Consider the following 22,139-nt stretch of genomic DNA (forward strand, 5'->3'; position numbering starts at 1 on the left):
CTGTGGAAGGCTGAATATGGACACGCTACAGCCAGGGCCCTCGGAAACTGAGCGAGAAACTGAGCGACTACCTGCCCAGGAGCCAGCCAGCTGAGACTCCAGCACAGCCTGGGGCAGTGCTTTCTCCCCTTCCCCTCACTGAGGAAAGACTGCTGGTTGATCACTTTATGGAGGGAGAATCTCCTCTGAGGGTGAATCCATTGGTAGATTTCCTGTGCTCAGAGGCTGGTCTCATAGGCAAGCAAATAAGGGCAGCCCTAATGGGAGCAGCAGGGGGTAGAGGGGAGGAAAGACACGAAGCTGGGAAGAGGGTGGAGAAGGGAATAGAGGAGGATCTTACCATATGTAATTCATTCTCTAAGAAAAAAAAAAAAAACAACACAAGAATCTGCCGACATCCACAATTCTGCTACAGCATTGGAGTGGGTGGGCCTGGGGAGGGGTGGGCGCCTGCTTTGGGCTTCTTCAGAGTCCGTCTCCACTGGGTAGGAAGGAAGGACTGCTGAGCTCTGGTCCTGCAGCTTTGGCAGTCACATTCACTACTGTGGTGCTGGTGGCTGGGGATGAATAAAGAAAGGGCAGAAGTGGGAAAGGGGACAGAACAGCACAAAAATGAGGGTTTCCTCCACTCACTGGCTTAGAGAGTCTTTGCTGTCTCATACTTAACCAGAGGTCTTCCAGGATTTGAGCCACACTGAACTCCGGTCAGAGAAAAACAGAGCAGACATCCTCTGGCCAGATCCATGCTGCTCCAAACACCTGTCGTCTTCCTTGATCCACCACAAATAGCCCTGCCACTAATTCTGCTTGGATTTTGAAGCTGTGCTTTACAGAGGTGTCAGCATCTTCCTGGGAAGTCCCCTCCCCATCTTTTCTTGAAAGCACTGTTTTATCAGCCCCCGCTGTGTGAGAATAGCATGAGCTCCGGGAGTCCATACCCAGTACCACAACATTAAATACATTGTTTCCCACCCTCGGCTGTTGACTTAGTTCCTTTCGTATTGTAATAAAACACTATGACAAAAGCAACTGGGGAGGGGCAGATGTTTATTACTTTGGCTGGTTATGCCAATGGCTTACAGGCTATCATTTCAGGGAAGATTCAGGAGCAGGCAGGGATGTGATGGCTGCCTGGACCATCATACTCAGGAAGCAAAGAACAGGAAACGAAGCCTGTTAATAAAGAATCCCTTATTTCCAAACCAGCCTCCCGCACTGAGGACCGCAGAGGCATGTGAGCCTATGAAGGCTGTTTAACACCAAACGCACCACATCCATGTGTTGTGAATATCTCTTTGTGTCAGTACGTATCATTACAGCATAACTTAATGTCACTTGGGTGTGTGTGTGTGTGTGTGTGTGTGCACGCGCGTGTGTCCATGCATGTGCATTTGGAGAGCAAAGGACACGGTGAGCATCCTTACTCACCTTACCATGTGGGTCCTAGGGATCTCGGACTTAGATTGTCAGACTTGACGGCAAGCACCCTGACCTGCTGGCCCTCTCAGGCCCCTACAGCATCACTTCTTATTCTAGCAAACTGTATATAACACCCCTCATGGTTTTATTCATTTTGTAAAAGGTTGTTTTGGATTTTACTTGATGTGCTTTGCGTGCTTATATGTCTGAGCACCACTGTGTGCAGTGCCTTCAGAGGGCAGAGGCAGAAGGTCTAATCCTCTAGAACTGGGTTGCAGGCAGTGGTTAGCTGCCAAGTGGATGACTGGAACCCTGGTCCCCTGGAAGAGCAACCAATGCTCTCACCTACTAAGCCGTCATCTCTCCAGCCCCTATCCTAGCCATTTTAAGTGGGTATTTCAATGGCATCTCATACACATTATTTTACAGCCATTACCTCCATCGTCACCAGAGGTTTTAAAGCTTCTCAAACGGAAACTATTCATTGAACAGTGTTCTTAATGGCATATATATATGCATATGTATATGTGTATATGTACATATATGTGTATATATTTCATGTAATTTATTTCTTGCTGTTATACATCCAGGTATATTTTCTACAATAAATATCCTTGGTGCTGGAGAAATGGCTCCACACTACCTGAGTTTAGTTCATAGCATTGATATTAGGTAGATCACAATTTCCAGCGAGTCTTTCTATCATTTCTTTGAGTTCTCTGGCATACCACATAGGCACGCATTTGTCAGTCCGAGAAGCAAAGGTTGCTTAGAGGGTTTTGTTTTGGGTTTTTTTTTTTTTTTTTTTTTTTTTTTGAGAATTGTTTTGTTTTTGCCCCACTCCTCTGGTGCTTGATCAAGGTGCATGCTTCGAGTTAACACTCATCGTTTGGATAATAAACACAGATGGTTTTTTTAAACCTGCACGCTGTACTGTCTTGATTTCGAATCTGGAAAGTAGATCAGTTTTTTAAGTACAACAAATTAGGTGGTGTTATGTCTGATTTTCCATTTCCCACCCTTACCCCTCTCGTGACACATTAAGACCTTCCAGCCTTCACGTCGCTTGAAGTCTGTGAAGTGCAGCTTTGCGTCTCAGGTGGAAGCTCCACAGTCACCTTTACGTGTAGTTATCAAATCCAGAGGCATCAGTACACTGAGGCTCAGTCTGCGATTTTCTCATGCTGCTTTTCTGACGATCCCTCTTTGGCAGCCGCCGCTTTGCAGAGAGTGTAGAACTGCAGATCGGGGAAACAACCCTCTGAGGTCCTCAGCCCCAGGCTCAACCCTGCTGCTGCTTCCTGGCGTTTACCAATTTGGCTAGAGGAAACCAGAACCAGGGGCTGGCTGGGTGAGGGTACACTGCCGCGGGCGTCCAGTGTGAGGCGGGAGGCGGCCACCAGAGGGCAGCCTAACGCTCGCCTCCGACCGCTTCCGGCCGCGCAGGCGTTCTGGGATGCGAGCCGGATTTGGTGGTCTCCAGGTAGGCTCCGGGGCGTAGTGAGGTGGGCCAGGGTTCTGCGGGGCCTTTCCGAACCCGACCCCCGGCCCCATCTTCCCGGCCCAGCCCCAGAGTGGGCTCTCATGGGGCTCAGCTGGGACTAGACTTGGAAACTGGTGCTGGCAGCGGCCCCTCGGGTGCTTACCGTGCACCCCTTCTCCGGGTGTTCATCGTGCAACTCCCCTCGGGTGCTCACCGAGAACCCCTCTCCGGGTGCGTACGGTGCACACCCGCTCAGGGTGCTTACCGTGCACCGGGCGCTGCTACTGAACTGTGTGAGCGAGCGGAGACTGCCCGCCATGCCCTCGCTTTCTCTCCCCCCTCCCTCTCACTTCTCTCCCCACTTCTTTGTTAAAACCCAATTTTAGACGTTTAGTAAATTTGATGCCTCCGCCCTTTCGCCTGCACAAACTAAATAACATCCAGAATATTTAAATAGTTACCGGGAAGTGAGATTTAGTCTGAACCGAATTGGTGGCACCAGCGCCTTCTCGAATCATATAAACTATCTGCACATTGGCAGTTCACTTAATTTTCCCTGTCTAGCCTAAGCAGTGAGCATACAGCCGCTGGTCCTTTTTCACCGTTATCAACTAGCCGTCGTGTTTAAACAGTGCCAGACGTTCCTACTCAGCCGGCTACACATATTCTCTAAGCTCTGGGCAGTCCACAAGAAACAGGTGAGTTAACACACACCAGTTGCCAAGAAATGAGGGTTCGGCATAGAGCTGATAATGTGGATTCTGAGGCTGGAGGGATGGCTGGTGGTTAAGAGCCACATGTGTTGTGTGCCTTGTTGCAGAGGACCTCGGTTCGATTCCCTAATGGCTCACCACTGTCCATAATTTCAGTTCCAGGGAATCCAGCGCTTTATTCTGACCCCCGGGGCACCAGGCACACACACACACAACACATATTGGACAATGTGAGTGCAAGCAAACACTCATGCGTATAAAATAAGCAAATTTAAAAATATGAATTCTAGGTTCCTGCAGCGTTTTGTCCGTGATGCTGGTAGCATTGGAGCGTGCCGGCTTTTTTTGTTATCGTCAGCTTTTTAAAGGGGAAGGGTTTACTGGGGATCAATCATGGGATTCGTTCTGTGACCTTTGCTTATGGCCCATGCTCAGTATACACATCATGGCTGGAGAGAGCAGTGGAAAGGGAAACTGAAGGAGGGAAGACCGTGAGTGGGGAGGTCATCTTACTTCCTGACACCCGGGAAGCACAGAGACACAGGCTGAGGTCCCAGTAGCTCCTTCCAGGGCACGCTGTTACCTTCCGAGGCTTCCTTGTAACAGACTCTGCCTGCTCAAGGTTCTGCTGCCGTCTGGTAGTGCCAACAGCCAAGACCGAGTCTTTAATGAATAGGCCTTTGGCAGATTCTCACGCAAACTGAAGGGGACTGGAGGTATATATGACAGCTTCTCTGTGCTGCCACACATCCCTTGCAAAACCCCGGAAAGGGGCTGACAGTTTTACATTCAAAAGTGTGTGCTCCTATGTGCGTGTTTCACAGGTGTGTCATGGCACACATGTGGAGGTCAGAGTACAGCATGGGTGCTGCTCTGGCCTCCTGCCTTGTTTGAAACGGTGTCACTTTGTGATGTCCCACCATGTATCTGGCTAGCTGGCCTGGCAGCTTCTGACTATTCTGTCTCTACAATCCATGAGATTATGGGTACATCTGGCTTCTCTTGGGTTCTGGGGTCCTCACACTTTACCCACTGAGCAGTCTGCCCAGCCCGCCATCCTTTCCTTCCTAAAACTATATGATTTCTAGGGTCCAGGAAGCTTGCATTCACCCAGGTAAGGTCAAGGTAAGATGAGGGAGAGGTTGAAAGAGATTTGACACTGGGAAGATGTAACTATAGTGTTGGTGTGGTGACACTGGGTGCAAGAAGAAATGGGTGGATGAGAAGCATGATGGGACAGACAGGTCCCCATAGACTAAAAAAGAGACACCGGGGCCATGAGTAAAGCCAAGGACAACAGGAGTGTGCGTGCCAGAGACCATAAACACAGAAAAGTGCAGCGTGACCTGCCAATCCGTGCATTCTTCTCAAGTCCCTGCCGCGAGAGGCACTGCAGACAGTGGGGAACCAAACAACAGAAGACAAACATCAAGGAACGTGTAATCTAGAGGGGAAAGGCCTACGTATCTCCTAAAGGGTTTCTTTGAGCACCTAGGAATGTTTGGGGGCTGGAGTGCGGCACAGTGCATGTGTGCATTCATGTGTACATGCGTGTGTGTGTGTGTGTGTGTGTGTGTGTGTGTGTGTGTGTGTGTGTGTGTGCGTGCATGCGTGAGTGTGTGGAGAGTAGGTGAACCAGTACTGGGCTCCAGAAGTTTACTTTCCCCTTCGTGTTCTCCAAGGCAGTGCATCTTGGCATAGACTATGTTCTACATCCCTAGCCACTCAGGACTCATCTAAGAGTTTTGTTTGTCAGGGCACAGTGGGAATATTGAATGCCTGCATTCCCCAGGCAGGCGGGTGTGAGAGTGGGATTAAATCTGTGGTTTGGAAGGATCACCCTTTGTCAGAGACTCTGTCTCTTACACACACACACACATAAAGAAATATGTACAAACTGTGTTTCACACCAGGGTGGTTGTGAATGCTTATAATTCCAGCACATTGGAGAGTGAGGCAGGAGGATTGATTGTACGGTTGGTCTGTCTATACAGTAAGACTGGGGTTGGGGGAATTATCTCACTAATGGTGCTAGAATCAGTCACAACTAATGAAGTACAGTAGATGGCATCTCTAAAATACAGTGTGGTGGGCTGGCAAGATGGTTCAGTGGGGATAGGGGCTTGCTGCCAAACCCAACAACCTGAGTTCAACACTCAGGATCCACCTAGTGGAAGGAGAGAACCAATCACTACAAGTTGTTTTCTGACCTCCACATGTATGCCTTAGCAGGTGTCATCTTCTCATATTCAAATAAATAAATAACATTTAAGAAATTAAAACAGCAAGGCTGTGCTTTAAAAAAAAAAAAACATTAGTTGTAAAGAAGAATGTTTACCGCTCTGGTTGGTGTGTGAGCCTGGGAGAGCAGGTCCTAAAAATGAGGCAGATCAAAGTCTCACCCTGTAACCAACTTCATTCAGAACATCAGACTCTGAGGGTTAAGAAGAGTCATCTGGGGGTTGGGGATTTAGCTCAGTGGTAGAGCGCTTGCCTAGCAATCCCAAGGCCCTGGGTTCGGTCCCCAGCTCAGTTAAAAAAAAAAAAGAAGAAGAAGAAGAGTCATCTGGGTAAAGTGTCCAATCACCAGGTCAAGCCGCATGTGGCAGAAAACATTCCTCCCCAGAGGCCCGTGAGTAATAACAGCTGAAGTAAATCCACTCCTGTCCCCTCATCTGGGAAGCATGAGAGCAATTCCAAGACTGATTCTGTGTTTCTAAGAAACTGAGGCCACAGCCTCTGGTCCTTTCCTTGGAGGAGTTTTCTCACAAGCTCCCAGAATTCCCCTCTCACACCGTTCTTGCCCTGTTCTCCCACAGCAGAATTCCAGCACAAAAGCTTGAGAATTTGGGCACTTGTAATGACAGGGAAACGACAGAGTTCAGCTGTGTCCACTAGAGGGCCTCATTTCAGTGTTCATCCAGATTGCTTAGAGAACTTCAAGAGCAGGTTTTTGAAGTGAGCACCTAGGAAGTTGTTGTTCTTCCCCAGTTCCCAGATCCGCAAATGGAGAATGTGAAAGAACAACCATGAGGCTTCACCAACACTCGGTGTGAATGAGGACATCAGAGGTGCACCATTGGTATATGTAACATTTCAATTGTTTCTCAGAGATCAAGGGAGGTTGGGGGCGGGTATCACGGGCTGTGCAAGTTTCTGGGTTGGAGCCCCAGTGTACCCAGTATATATAGATATATATTGGGTACATATATATACACATATATAATATATATAATATATATGCTATATATGTATATATACACTATAGTATGTATACTATATGCTCTGCCCTGCCCCGCTCCGCCCCGCCCCCTTCTAATCTCTCCTCTATGGGTGTTTGTGTGTCAGCGTGCTATGTGAATGCAGTATCTGCAGAGGCCAGAAGGCACCTTCAGATCTCCCGGGACTGGAGTTCTAGAGTCTGTGAGCTGCCATGGGGAGCCAAGCAGGGCACTGAGGGACACAGGCGTGTGGTTGGAGGCCTTGCTGGGAGGAAAAAGAGACTGCTGAAGGTAACCTTTTTTGTCACTATTGATGCGGGGTCCCCATGCCCCCGAGCCTGAAAGTCAGCTCGGAACATCTCTGTCCAGCACTTGGAGGGCCAAGCATCCTTGGTTTGAGGATGTATCCCAGGTCTCTCCCCATCTAGGCCCCTCCATCGTGGCTCCATCGTGCCCCCCTTGTCGTGGCCTGTGGTAGCCCTGCTCTGGATTCGTTAGGTCCCTACTTCCATTGTCTTCCTGAGTCCTCTCTTCAGGAAATCACGGTTACTGTCATCCGCAGGTTTGTCAGCTGTTAACCCAGTTTACTGCCAGGATCTTTGCGGTTGGAGGCCTTTCCCACCCCAAGCCACCCTGTGCACCTGCAGAAGAGCTGCCTTTGCTTCTGTCCCTCGGGGCTGGGCTGCTCAGCGAGCATAAGTGAGGCCCGAGTTCAATCCCCTGAGACACAAAAGAAGAGAGCCTAAATATCTTGTCGTTGCTGGGTTGGGGCTGGAGGGCAGGGTCTTGCACCTACCTGAGGCTCCCTGAGCTATTTCACCAGCTTGTTCAGGGGCTTTTGGGTAACTTCCAAGGGGCACCCTTACTTCTCAGCTAGCTTCAGGGCCCTTTGTGGGCTTACGATCCCACACCTCTGTCCATCTTCTATCCCAGACCCGCAAATACATATTTTGCTTATGTTTTACTAAACGTTCAGGCTGTCGACCTAGGGTGGCAGAAAAAGACCAGAGCTGGTCTGGAAGAACTTACATTCTAGCTTGTAATGAAGAATAACGTTTGTTTGAGCCGCTCACGCTCGCAGTTCATCACACAAGCCTGCGTGGCACTGAAGCTGACAGAACCCATGAGTGGGTGTGGCCTCCTCCAGCCCGCCAGGGGCATCAGAGACCTTCGTGAAAGTCGAAGCAGACAATGGTGCTTACTACTTGTTGTCTCCTGTTCTGTCGTAGGGACTGACATGGGACAGCAACATGGAGCCAGGAATGGTCTTACCCACAGAGAGCTCCCCCGGGGCATGGGGCTACTGCTCGCCATGGCCCTTATGAACGTGGTCCTCTACGTCTGCCTCGATCATCTCTTCATCTCCCCTGGGCGAGCTACTGAGGACCCTCGGCGCTGCCCTCCGGGTTACTTCAGAATGGGGCGGATGAGAAACTGCTCGCGCTGGTTGTCCTGTGAGGAGCTGAGGACGGAAGTCAGGCAGCTGAAGCTCGTTGGGGAAGGAGCCGTGAAGAGAGTGAGTGTCCCTGCGCGCTGCGTTCCACGGTATCATCCCTGGAAGAGCGGCCTGGCACCTGTTGCTGTACCTGGGCTTCTCAGGCAACGCGGTTTGTGGCGGGACTTGGAGGCCAACCGGGGAAGCAGAGCGTAACACTGGATTTAAAAGCAAATGGGGGGGGGGGGGGGTTGGGGATTTAGCTCAGTGGTAGAGCGCTTGCCTAGGAAGCTCAAGGCCCTGGGTTCGATCCCCAGCTCCGAAAAAAAGAAAAGGAAAAAAAAAAAAAAAAGCAAATAGGGAAGAGCCATGAAGGCCCTGTGTGTCTGTTCTCGAGCCCAGTGCTCTCAGATCTGGACCTCTGCTAGAGTTAAACCGTCTGGAGGAAGGGTGACAGTGTAAAAGTGCACGATCACATGAGAGCCTGGAAATGATACGTTTAGGAGAGGGACTAGGATGTTGTTCAGTTAGAAGAACACTTACATCAAGGCCATTTTTGACTGTGTGGAGAATTTAAGGCTAGCCTGGGCTATGTGAGACCTTGTGTGAAAAATACATATTTTCAGAAGCACAGTTTATTTATTTATTTTTTTTCGGAGCTGGGGACCAAACCCAGGGCCTTGTGCTTGCTAGGCAAGCGAGAAGCACAGTTTATTAACAGTGTGGCCATTAGGTGTAGGTGGGGACTCCGATTGGTTTCAAGAAGAAAGTCCTAGGGTATAGTAAGTTTTTTTAAAAAAGGTGTGGTACCCAGTGGTAGAGTATGCTGTCTTCAGTTGCAAGGTTACCTAGTTCTGGGAGAAAACGCAAGCAGGGTAGACAGCGTGTAGAGCAGGGTAGACAGCATGTAGACTTAAGGAGGGCTCTGAGCCCTCAGTGTAGCACAGCGGGGGAGCAGTGATGTGCTCCCACTCTGAGATACCTTTTCAGACACTCACCCTTTATCCTAGCCAACGGTCTTACGTTATGAGTTCCGAAGACGGAAGGCATCCTCACCCTCTTCCTGGGCGGGCGGTCTGTTCCTCCCTGCACACCTCCTCCTGACCCCCTCGGCTTTGCGTATACAGTGGTCCCCACCCCACCCTTCCTTCCTGTCAGGGCACAAGTAAGCCCACATCACAGAAAGAAGCACCCTGCAGCTGCCGCTCTGTTTTCATCTCGGGGAAACTCCGCTCACCACCTCCACCTCCTGGGCCCTCCATCACTGTCACCCTTCCCCAGTGTGACTTCCACATTCCAGGAAGCTTCTACTAAGGTCACCAGCTAAGTGTGAGCCGAAGATGGCCTTCCTCTTCCTTAGTCCTTGCAGCCAGCTTGGTCCCAGCTGCTTCTCGCCCTGGGACTCTGGTTTCCTAGGAGTGTACAAGGCTTCCCCTCTTCAGCCCTCGCTCCTGTTCGCTCCCTTCCTGACTTCTCTTCCCTTCTCCCAACCATGGCCGACTGTTTCTCAACCAGCAACCGTTTGGAGGGAGATAGCAGTGTGCACAGACTCTCGAGGTTGTCACTCCTGGACAGGGGAGCTGTAACAGGCGTTCAGTGGGTGAAGGCTGTAGGTGTTGCCAGACACCCTGTACCACATAGGACGGGCCTGTCCCCCAATACATAGCTGTCTGGACTGAACACAGCCGGCTGAGGAAGCATCTTTCTGTGTCTCTAGATATGATCTGGTAGCCAGACCTCGTCGGGTTTTACTGTGTCTGTTTATTTGTTTTTGTTTGTTTCGGTTTTTCAGGACAGGGCTTCTCTGTGTAGCCTTGGCTATCCTGAAACTCATTCTGGAGACCAGGCTGGCCTTGGATTCAGAGATCCGTCTGCCTCTCCCTCCTGAATGCTACAATTAAAAGTGTGTGCCACCAGCACCGTCACTGCCACCGCCACCACCACCACCTGCTGCTTTTATGTATTTACAAACCCCCTCTAGCCTCTGTCCCTGAGTCCTAGATCCACACAACCAACTGTTTATTTGACGATTCTGTTTGGAGCTCTCTGAACATGCCCGTATGTCCCGTGCGGAACTCTGGTTTGTTGCCCTTTTGAAGTAGAGTTTCGATATACAACGCAGACTGTTCCAACTCGTCATCCTCCTGCCTCTGCTTCTTGAGTTTGGGGGATTACAAGTAGGTATCACTAGAGCTGACTCGGTGTGGAACTCTTGGTAATCTCCTCTGTGAGGCCTGCTTCTCCCCCTTAGTGTGAGATCACTTTCCACCTCGAGGCATACACCGGGGGATCGTCCTGAGTCCTCTTCTCCTTCTGTCAGCCAAGAGCAGACTGTGCTCGTTTACGCCATGGTACACGACAGCTCTCGGGTTCTTCCAGCCCCTGGGAGAGTCTGATCTCCCCGTTGACTCTGCCGTTCCTTCATTGGCCATCCATTAGCCGTTCACCTCGCTAAGTGTGGTATATTTGTCCTTAGCTCTGGGACGACAGGGACTGGCCCAGTGTGGGTCATTTCCACGCCCTCCGCACCACACCTGCCCCCTAGGGAGTGTGTGTTTCTCCCCTTGCCTTGGAGAGGGGTCAAGGAATGACGTTCTCTGTGGCCCTGTTTCAGGTCTTTCTGTCTGAATGGAATGAACACAAAGTCGCTCTCTCCCGGCTCACCAGGCTGGAAATGAAGGAGGACTTCCTACATGGACTGCGGATGCTGACGTCGCTACAGAGCCAGCACGTGGTCACACTGGCCGGCTTCTGTGAAGAAGACGGCACAATTCTCACCGAGTACCACCCCTTAGGTTCCCTGAGCAACCTGGAAGAAACACTAAACCTTTCAAAGTACCGAGACGTGAACACTTGGCAGCACAGGCTGAGGCTAGCCGTGGAGTACGTCAGCATCATTAACTACCTGCACCACAGCCCCCTGGGCACGCGGGTCATGTGTGACTCTAACGACCTGCCCAAAACGTTGTCCCAGTACCTGCTGACAAGTAACTTCAGCATTGTGGCTAACGACCTGGACGCGCTGCCCCTGGTGGACCACGGCTCTAGGGTACTTGTGAAGTGTGGCCACAGGGAGCTCCACGGGGATTTCGTGGCCCCAGAGCAGCTGTGGCCCTACGGAGAAGACACACCCTTCCAAGATGACCTCATGCCCCCCTATGATGAGAAGATTGACATCTGGAAGATTCCGGACGTCTCCAGTTTCCTTCTGGGGCACGTGGAAGGGAGTGACATGGTTAGATTCCATTTGTTTGATATCCATAAGGCGTGTAAGAACCAGTTCCCTGCAGAGAGACCCACCGCTCAGAACGTTCTAGACGCCTACCAGAAGGTTTTCCACTCCCTCCGAGATACCGTGATGTCGCAGACGAAAGAAATGCTGTAAAAATACACCATTGAGTAATGGCTTCTGGCTGATTGGTGTCCCAGCTGTTCTCGATGATGGAGGAGGAACTTTGGATGGACGGACGTTGACCCCGGCCATTCTGCCACGGATGCCCTCCTCTATGCTGGCACATTTGAGTGTTTTGCTCTCCTGGGAACAGGATTGGTAGGTCAAAGGGAGTTCAAAGGGAGCGATCAAATGGCAATCTTGAAGACATGTTGCCTGCCCTGGGAACAGTTTTTATACACTAGTAGGAAACAGACATCTTTCAGTGACTATTTGTGGAAAACAAAACAAAACACAACCCACTAGTTCCTCAGAGACCATCTCTCCTAATTCAAAAAGCTCTCCTAGAAGCTGGGGATGTTTTAGCTCAGTGGCAGGGCACTTGGCCTGGTTATGTACAAAGCTTTGGATCTGACCCTTAGCGTGTGCACACACACTCTTGCTGGAACAGTGACCATAGCATGTGCACACACACTCATGCTCGAACAGTGACCATAGCATGTGCACACACACCCATGCTCAAACAGTGACCATAGCATGTGCACACACACTCATGCTCAAACAATGGCCATCCTGGATGCCAGAAGTGTGCCCCTCTTTCTTGTCAGTGAGGTCGTTGTCAGCGTTGGTGATGGTTTTCTGTGACGTTCCTACTCTGTCTCCTGTCACTGAGCCAAGTATGTATGGCTTTTAGGCACTTTGTGGGTTCTTCTTTCTTCCACCCTGGTTCTTCCCTTTCAACCCCCTAACACTGGATAGGAGAGAAAAGACAGAGAAAGGAGAGCGGGTGACGTTGTTGTTAGACTACTTCCTGTCGATAAGGGGCATCGAGTTCCTTGAAGCAAATCTGATCTTTGCTGTCGGGATATCTGATCTCTTGTTTCCTGCTACTTCACAAATGGCAACCAACAGCAAACAACAAACAACCCATCCCGGGGGTCCTAGCATTTATATACCTATGAAAAGTCCCCAGAATTCCAAACATCACGCAATCAAAGGAACTCTCTGCAGCTGACAGAACCACACCCCTGCTAGAGCACCAGGCAAATCATAGTCAGCTGTCGGGAACAACCTGAAGCAGCCCCACGTCCCACACCTGAGATTAAAACGAAAACATTCTGATCTGTGTTTTCAAAGAAGTCAAAGTGCACCATGGCGGGGTTGGGGATTTAGCTCAGTGGTAGAGCGCTTGCCTAGCAAGCACAAGGCCCTGGGTTCGGTCCCCAGCTCCGAAAAAAAGAAAAAAAAAAAAAGTGCACCATGGCAGCATGCCTTTGAGATTGTCGATGTCTAGAAATGTTTGGAGCAGCAAGTTGAAGGAACGTTCTTACCTGCCTTGGAGGGTGCTTTGAAATTCCTGCTGACCTGGAGTCTCTTTCTGTGTGAATGTTTCACATCCAGTGTCCCTCTGTACTAGAAAGTACTGAGCCTACCCTGGGCTTGCGTGACTGTTCTTTAAAACATCGAGGAGCCACGAATGCTGGTGCCCATCTGTAATTCCAGCACCTGGGAGACAGGAGGATCCAAGAGTTCAGGGCTATCCTGGGCTATAGACCATGGCCCTGTCCACCCCCACCCCAATAAAAAACAAAAAGGTCTCCCTGTGGTGCTGGCATCCTTATTTGGGAGACACAAGAAATTTGACATGTGTCACTGGTCACTCATAAGGTGCCTCTTCTCCTTGAGTCACAGAATGGGGCCCACCTCAGAGCCTCTAGCTTCTCAAATCTCGACTGAAGTTCAAATTTGTAACCAGTTTTCAGTGCTGCTGCTGCTCTTCCTCCTCTATCTCTTCTTCCTCCTCCCCCTCTCTGCCGCCCTCTCTTCCTCCTCTCTCCTTTCTCCTCCCTCTCCTCTTCTCCCTCGGACTCTTCCTCCTCCTCTCCTTTTCTTCCTCCTCCCTCCTCCTCCTCTGGGAACAACGTTTGGGACACATTGCCTCCTTGAGGTAGAAGTAAAAGAAATAGGTGTCGATGGTGGCATTGCCTCATCTTCTATACCCCATGGTGAACTCACAGAGTGTCTGAGCTGGCCCTTGAAGCACACATTACTCCAATCACTTAGAGTTTACAAAAACTACCCCCAAACCAATCGGCTCAAGGACATTAACGAGTGTTGACCAAGGTGTTGAGTAATTGGAACCCTTGCTATGTTGCTAGTCGGGCAGCTCCTCAGAAAGTTTAAATAGAGTTATCACACGCCCCTGCAGTCCTTCCAAGGATAAACCCAGTAGGATAGAAAACTTGTTCACGTTATCCATTAACATTGGCAGTACAGCTACTCAGAATAGACAAAAGGTGAAGAAGAACCCAAATGTTGGTCAATAATAAAGTGTACGTATATCCATCTAATGGAATTCATCAGCCTTAAAGAATGACATTCTGGTGCATGCTGTACCTTGCCTTGAAAACAGCGTGGGAGAAGCTACTGGCAGAAGAGACAGCCTGTTGTGTAATTGTGTCTGGAGCACCCAGCTCTCAAAGCATAGAAACGGGAAGGTGCGTGTGTGTGTGTGTGTGAAGGGGGATAGCAGGATTGGAGAAGAGGGACTGACGACTACTGGAAGTGATAAAATGTGCTGAGAACACACAGCGGGAGATTTTTATGCAACTCAACAGGACACGCTATTGACTTGTACTCAAAGGGAAAACCTTCGAAGACAGACCACAAGGCTGAGTATCTGATCGTTTCCCTTGATGAGGCCAACTGTGGGATCCATCGTTTGACAGTGACTGTTCTTCATGTTTTGAGTTAAGGTTTGTTAAGTCAAGCCTTTATATTCCCTTGCAGTCTGTAAGCAAATGCAGTGCATATGTCAGTGGGAGGCAGCCAATCAGAACCCTCCGAGGAACTGATACCATTTGGACATTGACACCACAGCGCCCTCCTTAGGCCAGCCGTGGGCTGCATTACAAAGTTAAAATGCAGACGCTGGTTCAGCGCCTGGGGTGAGTTTCCAGACTGGGATTTCTCTCAAACTATAATTAATGGGAAGGGTACAGGCCAGACCTGAGGGCAGCTTTTGCATTCCAAGCTCCGTTCCTGTTGGAACAAGAAACAAGAGTCAATGGGTGGTTACAAAAATAGGTAACTCCGTAATCACATCTCTGGCTAAGGGCGCGAGCTCGTGGAGTGCACCTTTTCCCATCATGCACAGCTGTGCGTATGGGACCGTAGCCAACCTCAGGGACATTTACAAGGAACGATCCTGAAGTTCAAAGTCCAGAGAGGACCCCGAATACAAACGAGAATGTAAACTACGGAATCCTAGTTCCTTGTCCTATTCCATAGATGCCATGTTCACTTATGGCCCACTCTTCTTCTTAACAAAGACTGTGCTTGGCAAAAATTTGAAGGAAGGAAAAAAAAAAAAAAAAAAGGAAGCACCAGAAGTAAAACGTGACTAATGATGTTGCTGTAACTGCTGAAATTCGTGATCTGCTGAGCCTTCGCATGCTTCTGTGAAGGCGTTGGAAATACTCCAAAAGTCTTGGCATGGTTTTTTTTTTAATCCCTACCCCCCCCAAAAAAAAGTTTATTTTAGAATTATTTCAGATATAGAAGGGAGGGGGAAAAATCACACTTTTATAGGTTTCCCTGAAACTAGAGTTACAGGTGGTTGTGAGCCACCTGATGTGGGTGCTGGGAACCGAACCTGGATCCCAAGAGCAGGAAGTATTAACTCTTTAACACTTGAGGGTTTTTTGTTATTTATTTTATGTATGAGAGTGTTTTGTCTGCGTCTATGTCTTTTATCACTTGTGTGCTGTACTGTGGAGGCAAGGGGAGGGTGTTGGATCCCCTAGAACTGGGGTTACAGGCAGTTATGAGAACCACGTGGGTCCTGGTTTCAAACCTGTATCTTCTGGAAGAGCAACCAGTGCGCTTAACCGCTGAGCCATCTCTCCAGCCCCCGTGAGTGATGTTTCTAAGAGCCCCATGGAGCCCTGTGCGATCTACCACAGTGATTTGGAAATTGGGGGTCTATAGCAGCTCTTCCAAGACCCTTTGCTGCAGAACTCCATGGGCACCTCATGGCATCTCTACCTTTTGTCAGTTGATGCCAGAGACAAGCTTCAGCCCCTGAGACCGGCATTGATGTCTTGATGAGGTGATGCCCAGGGCTTTCTTGGGCACCCAACCAGTGATCTCTTCAAAGATCTCATGACGATGAACTGTTGAGTCTGACAGACCCAGCCCATCTGCATCCACTTGGTCTCCCTGAGATTTGGGACCCAGCCGTATCTTCTGGTAACCTGTGTCCCAGGAGATGCACATTCTCCTGGTCATTACTTAAGACATCTATCAGTTTCCTGCTGTTCACCGCTTGACCCAAAGACCCACATATGTTTCTTTTCATTGCCACACAATTTTTATTATGTTCATTATTATGTCTGAAACATGAAATAAGGACTGCGGAGAGAGACTCTGAAAGAGAACTTTTTTTTTCAGTGTGTTATTACACTCTCAAAAACCTTGCATTTGGCCTTTTGTTATGAGTTGAGGCACAGAGTTTCAGGTTGAATTCTGGTTACATTTATTCCATTGAATTTCCATGTACAACCATTAAGCACGTCTGTTTTCTTTATTCATTTAATTCACTAACACCGTTTTAGGACCTTTTAAAATTATGCAATGTGATTTTATTTTACTTTTTAATGCAGACTACAAGAATAGGAGAGATATTACAGAGATGGAAACCTAGAGTCACTCTATTTCCATAGAACAAGGCAAAAATGAGGGGTTTGGGGGGGGGAGGGCAAGGGGGTTGACTAAACAGAAAGAAAAAGACTCGTGTGTTTGGATGCTTGGTTCAAAGTAAGTGGTATTATTAGGTGTGGCCTTGTTGGGGTAGGTGTGGCCTTGTAGGAGGAAGTGTGTCACTGTGGGGGGTGGGCTTTAAGGTCTCCTATGGTCAAGCTATGCCCAGTGTGACGCAGTCTCTCCCTGGTGCCTGCAAATCAAAATGTAGAAATCTCACCTCCTCCAGCATCATGTCAGCCTGAAGGCCACCATGCCTTTCCACCTTGATGGCAATGGACTAACCTTCTGAACTGTAAGGCGGCCCCAATTAAACATTTTCCTTTATAAGAGTTGCCTTGGTCACGGGGTCTCTCCACAGGTGAAACCCTAATTCAGTGTGCCTATGCTTTTACACAATTACAGGTTCTCCGAGATCAGTTTTGATTTTCCTCTGACACCTATTTTTTCTATGTAAGCTTTATTGAAGACATCTTTTCCTACTATATTAAGATAGTAATCACAAATTCAATGGATTTGCATGGAATTTAGCAATTTGCTTTTTTCTTTCTTTCTAATATTTTCCTCTTTTTTTCTTTTTCTTTCTTTATCTTTTTTCTTTTTCTTTCTTTCTTTTTTCTTCTCTCTCTCTCTCTCTCTCTCTCTCTCTCTCTCTCTCTCTCTCTCTCTCTCTCTCTCTTGTTTTTTTAGGTGTTTGAGTGCCTGACTCCATTCAAGTGTGGAGTACAGTGATCTCAGGCCACACTTGTGAGCTGTGACACCTTCCTGTGGTCCTTCACTGGGAACGCCTCCTGAGCTCTGTTGTGGAACTCATTTCCCTTCCCCTCCTTTGACACTGGAGGCTGAGAGCTCTTCTGCTCTGTCTGGGTAGAGTTTGTGGCTTTGCAAGGGGAGCTCAGCAAGGGTTGCTATCACCTCACTTAATTTCCCCCCAGAGTTTGGAGCAGCAGGAGGCAGCCATAGCTCCCCCCCCCCCCCGCCATGTTACAATCCCCAGGTACAGCACTCTTTACTGGCAACCCCCTCCAGAGGCTGGTGTGAGAGCTCGAGGTCCGAGGACTGGAACTCTTGGCCCCCCAAACCTCAGTGCTTTTTTGGACTTTGCTGGCATCCAGGGCCTGCAGATTTTCTTCTCCAGTTCCTTAAAACTTTTTATCCTTTTAAAACCAACTCTCTGTTGTGTCTTATAGTCTCTGTCCTTTCTTTCTTTGGTCACTCTTGAAGGCTCAGTTGCTTCTTGCTGCTTTGACTGGGAGACAGCCACGACTCTGGGCTGGCTGCTCTGTCCAGTTTCCTCCTTCCTTCCTTCCTTCCTCCCTTCCTTCCTTCTTTCCCTCCCTCCTTCCCTCCTTACCTTTCTTCTTTCTTTCTTTCTTTCTTTCTTTCTTTCTTCCAGCCAGTTCACCCCACACTATTGAAAGTGAGCAAGAGAAATCCTGAGAGAGGCCTTTTTTGTATCTGAGGCTATAACACCAGAGGCCTTAGTACCAAGACACTCACAGCTCACTCACCAGTGAGCTGGAACAGCCTAGAGTTTGGGGCCCATCAAATCCTTTTCCCAGTCACTGACATCCAGGTATAAGTTTTGGATCAATTACAATCTTCCCCCCTCCTCAAGTTAATGTCCCCCAAGGAGTCACTGTGACTGTCAGTGTCTTGGAAAGCCCTTCCAGTGTCTGTCAGATGCTGCCTCAGCCCCTTGTCCCTCCAGCATGGCACCAACCACACGGTCTTTGTATCAGGACTCTAGAATTATCACGCAGGTCAAACAAAGGATGTTAAAATGATGCAGGGTGTGCCCACATACCTCTTCACTACCCAGCCTAACAACCATGCTGCCAGTTGGAGCCTGCCGGGACACTGGCTTGACATTCTGCTCTCTCCCTCCTAATCATTGCTTGATTATAATGTTTATCTCTCCATTTGTGACAAATATCAAATATGAATCGTGTCTATCAATATAAAATGTGTTTAGGACAAGGAATTTTTTTTTAAATTTAAAATCCCTTACTTTGTAAGACTTTTATGAAAATGTTTTAATCCTCCCTACCGAGTAACCCTTTGTTTACACAAAGGCCCGTGCAGTTATTTTTAGGCATTTAACGGCCTGGAGCAGTGACTCTTTTTTTTTTTCCTTAGTAGGGCACCGCCTTTCCTCTTCCCCCTTCATTTCCTGTGGGCCAAGTTTTTTCAGACTAGCAAACTGGATGAGATTGTGAAGTCGGACTCCAGCCACTCCCCGAGTTACAATAAAATCCAAATTCATTTCTATCCTGGTGTGTTTGAGTATGATTCACAGAGCACACTCTTGATCAAGAGTAAAGTAGTGTGCCTTGTCCAGACACTTCAGGTGCAGGGATGGTCTCTTTCTTTGTGATCCAGAACATATTTCTAACGTGCACTGTGTCCACCAGGGACGACTACTCAGACCTGGATTTAAGCCAATAGGAAGTCCTTATTAGCTGGCCTTTGAACTCTTAAGCACAAAAGTATATCCTGGGTTGCCATACTTCAATTACAAGAACAGTCAGCCAGAAGCCAAAACAAGGTTATTACCTTTAGAGACTTTCCCAGAACTATGGACTTTGATGGAGTAGGCCTTTGTTTCTGTGTTGGCAGGTGCTATGTTTTATTTGCTGATGATAGCCTGAATGGTTCCTTCACTAAGGCATGGGATGTGCTAAAGTCTGGGAGCCTATTACAAAGACATATTAAGAAACATGTTCAGTACTGGGTTCTGTGTCGTGGGAGCCTGAAACTTTTCAGCTTGTGCTTGCTTTTCCTTTTTCCCACTAAATCTTGGGATCCATTCTATACTTTACCATTGTGACCACTGCCGTGTTTAGTAAAGAGTGTGATTCCTTTGATGAGGTTGCATGTATGATCCTTTGCCACACTGAATCTGTAAAGGGAGTCCATCTCAGAGAGCAAATGAACATTATTACAAAGCTATGCGCACCCTGTTCCCCTCCATTGTCTTATGTAAGACTCTCACGTGTGGAAAAGGGAAGGTCTGTTCACTTCCACTGCCGCATGGCCTGATGCTCTCTGGTGGACCGCCATTCAGAGGGCAAACACGATTTTGCAGCTACAATTTTATGACAGATATCACGCCTGTCCTCTTTCACATCTGATGGTTTCTCGCGGAATACGACGACAGTACTGTTTTACAGTCCTCCTCCCCGGGCACCTATAACCTCCACAGACTTGCAGCAACCTGTTCAAGGCCAAACCTTTTAAGGGGTCTATCATTCACTCTAGGTCGTGAACGCCCAGAGTTCGTGCATGTAAGGGGGAAGCTCTACAGTCATATTTACTAGTAAGGACTCTCCTAGAAGGTGAGCAGAGGCCTGTGACACTCATCTGTACGTTGAAAAGCTAGGATGCAAGAATTTAGAACGTACAGTAAATGGTGAGGGAGTGGATGACCGGGAAAGCAAAGAGCGCTCTTGCATTTTTCTTCTCCCAATGGGACAGAAAACACTGCGACGGGTAGAGGTTGCCCTCTGAGGTGCTAGAGAGGACACTAAGGGACATACACTTTCCCAGCTGGGCGGCGCTTAGGAAGCTTCCACCCGGCAGGCCTAGGAAGGGAAGGCCCCGCCCTCCCCTCCTTTCCACTCCCCCTCCCTCCGCTCCCTCTCCTCCCCTCCCCTCTCCCGCCCTCCCCTTCCCTCTCCCGCCCTCCCCTTCCCTCCCCCGCCCTCCTTTTCCCTCCCCTGCGGGTCAGGAGCTATGACGCCACCCGAGCGGGCAATGACGGGCGGGTCGAACTCGCGCAGGCGCCGGGCGGAGGAGCGCAGCTCGGCTGCGGGGACAGAGCGCAGCTCCCCCAGAGAGGCTGCGGGCAGCATGGGCGCGGGCCCGGCGCTGGCCCTGCTGCTGCTGGCCGGGTCGGTGCTGAGCGCCACGCTGCTGGCCCCCGGCCGCCGGGCGGAGCCAGGTGAGCGGCCGCACGGGCTCGGGGCAGCGGGGACCGTGCGTGGGCCTGCCCGGGACCTCCCCTCGGTCCTCGGGACGCAGGACTTGAGCGCGGCGCCGGCTCCACGCTGGGGTAGACCGCAGTGCCGGCGTCGCGGGAGCTGCGACCCGGTCTGGCTTCCCAGGTCCAGTTGTTGGGCCTTGGGCTGGGTGCCCGGTCCATTTCCGAACTCACCAGGGTAAAGGGTGAAAAAATAGGAATTCTGGGACTTCCCTGAACTCGGGTCTGAAGGTCCACAGGGTCCTGCCACACCATTTCACAAACTCCGGTCGAAAGGATAATTTGGGTCCAGGACTGAAGCAAGTGGACACCCCTTTCTCCCTCCCCCCACCCTCACCCCTTACCTTTCAGCATTGTTTAGGATAGGGCCTGTCATCTGGCAAGGTGTGTCACCTGCCTTTTCCCCATCCATCCATCCATCCATCCATCCATCCATCCATCCATCCATCCATCCCCTTTTCTGTATCAGAGTTGGAATATGCTGCCTGTGTGGACCACCCCTCCATCTTCCTAACTTTAAAAATACATCGAAATAATGCAAAAAGTGCAAAGAAAGGTGTAAATTACAATTTGCAGCTACAATCCGTCCTTGGGAGGAGAAATTTAAAAGAAAATTATGCTGAGTTTGGGATCTGGTCAGGGTGTTTGAACTTTTCTGTTCTTTTGAAGCTTACCGGGGAATTCTGATGTTCAGCTAGGTCGGAGGGACTCTGCATGCTCCCAAATTATAAAGTAACAATGTCAAGATCTTTGTGAGGCTAAAACCCACATGGGAAATCTAAGGGTAAAATACTACTAACGACTTAGAAGTAGAAATAACAACTCTTCTGTCCAGGAAGGGAGAAGAGTGGTCGCACAGGGAGTTACTCTCACTGGAAAAGGAAGACCATGGAGGATGAACGGTGGACTGGAGAGATGTCTCCCAGTTAAGAGTATTGGCTGCCGGGGTTGGGGATTTAGCTCAGTGGTAGATCGCTTGCCTAGGAAGTGCAAGGCCCTGGGTTCGAAGGGGGGGGGGGAGTATTGGCTGCCGTTCGATAACACCCCGGGTTCAATTCTTTTTTTTTTTTTTTTCTTTTCTTTTTTTCTGAGTTGGGGACCGAACCCAGGGCCTTGCGCTTGCTAGGCAAGCACTCTTCCACTGATCTAAATTCCCAACCCCACGGGTTCAATTCTTAACACCCATAGCAGGGTTCAACTTGATGACTCTAGTTCTAGGGGTTCTGATGCAATCTTCTGGCTTCTTAAGACACTGGCCACTCATGTGTTATACCTACGTGCATGCAGGCCAGGCACCCAAACACATTTATAAAAAATGAACAGGGGAAATGAAAAAGAAAAATTTGACAGATAAACACACACACACACACACACACACACACACACACACACACACACACACACACACACACACAAACTAAAAATACCTGGGTTTAGGAAAGCGGTTAAATAAGTATTCCAAAGCTCACAGTATAGGGGGAGGACGTGCTCAGAGTGCTGTTTTCTGTTTATCCGTCTGAAAAATTGAAAAATGAGGGAGCAATCCAAAGGCTAGTGGGGAACCAGAGGTATAGAACAGGTACACTTCTTGTCTGGGGTGTGGTAACCTGGAGATTAACCACTGCAGCTGACTGAACTCCGCTTATACCCGCCTCCCAGATCTTCGTGACCTAGAGCAAGTTGGTTGATCTCTAGGTCACACAGTGGTGCCCGCCTGGAGCACCAGCTACTTGG

At 49.3% G+C, this 22,139-nt stretch overlaps 3 protein-coding genes across 8 annotated transcripts in view; all 3 read left to right on the top strand.

Moving 5' to 3' along the window:
* Erich1 (glutamate-rich 1) overlaps positions 1 to 22,139 on the top strand; it is a gene marked incomplete at its 5' end in the record, with an annotated part of 52,793,804 nt that overhangs the window by 43,265,817 nt on the left and 9,505,848 nt on the right.
* On the top strand, positions 2,862 to 13,260 carry Pomk (protein-O-mannose kinase). 6 transcript variants are annotated; one of them, XM_087588395.1, is made up of 7 exons: positions 2,862 to 2,902; positions 3,467 to 3,600; positions 6,607 to 6,697; positions 6,964 to 7,127; positions 7,399 to 7,535; positions 8,066 to 8,352; positions 10,886 to 13,260. In XM_087588395.1, the coding sequence occupies exons 6-7, from the start codon at positions 8,074 to 8,076 to the stop codon at positions 11,654 to 11,656; spliced, it is 1,050 nt and encodes a 349-aa protein (XP_087444521.1). In that variant the 5' UTR covers positions 2,862 to 2,902; positions 3,467 to 3,600; positions 6,607 to 6,697; positions 6,964 to 7,127; positions 7,399 to 7,535; positions 8,066 to 8,073; the 3' UTR covers positions 11,657 to 13,260.
* Hgsnat (heparan-alpha-glucosaminide N-acetyltransferase) overlaps positions 20,189 to 22,139 on the top strand; it is a 32,210-nt gene continuing 30,259 nt past the window's right edge. Inside the window, exon 1 of one of the 2 annotated variants that reach the window (XM_087588668.1) lies at positions 20,189 to 20,366. Coding sequence is in view for 1 of the 2 variants with exons in the window: in NM_001402470.1 (NP_001389399.1) it covers positions 20,276 to 20,366 (91 nt within the window). In the remaining variant the exon portion in view is untranslated. 2 annotated transcript variants of the gene reach the window in all.

This window comes from Rattus norvegicus, chromosome 16, assembly GCF_021556685.1.
Source record: "Rattus norvegicus strain SHRSP/BbbUtx chromosome 16, alternate assembly SHRSP_T2T, whole genome shotgun sequence".
Taxonomy (NCBI): Eukaryota; Metazoa; Chordata; class Mammalia; order Rodentia; family Muridae; genus Rattus; species Rattus norvegicus.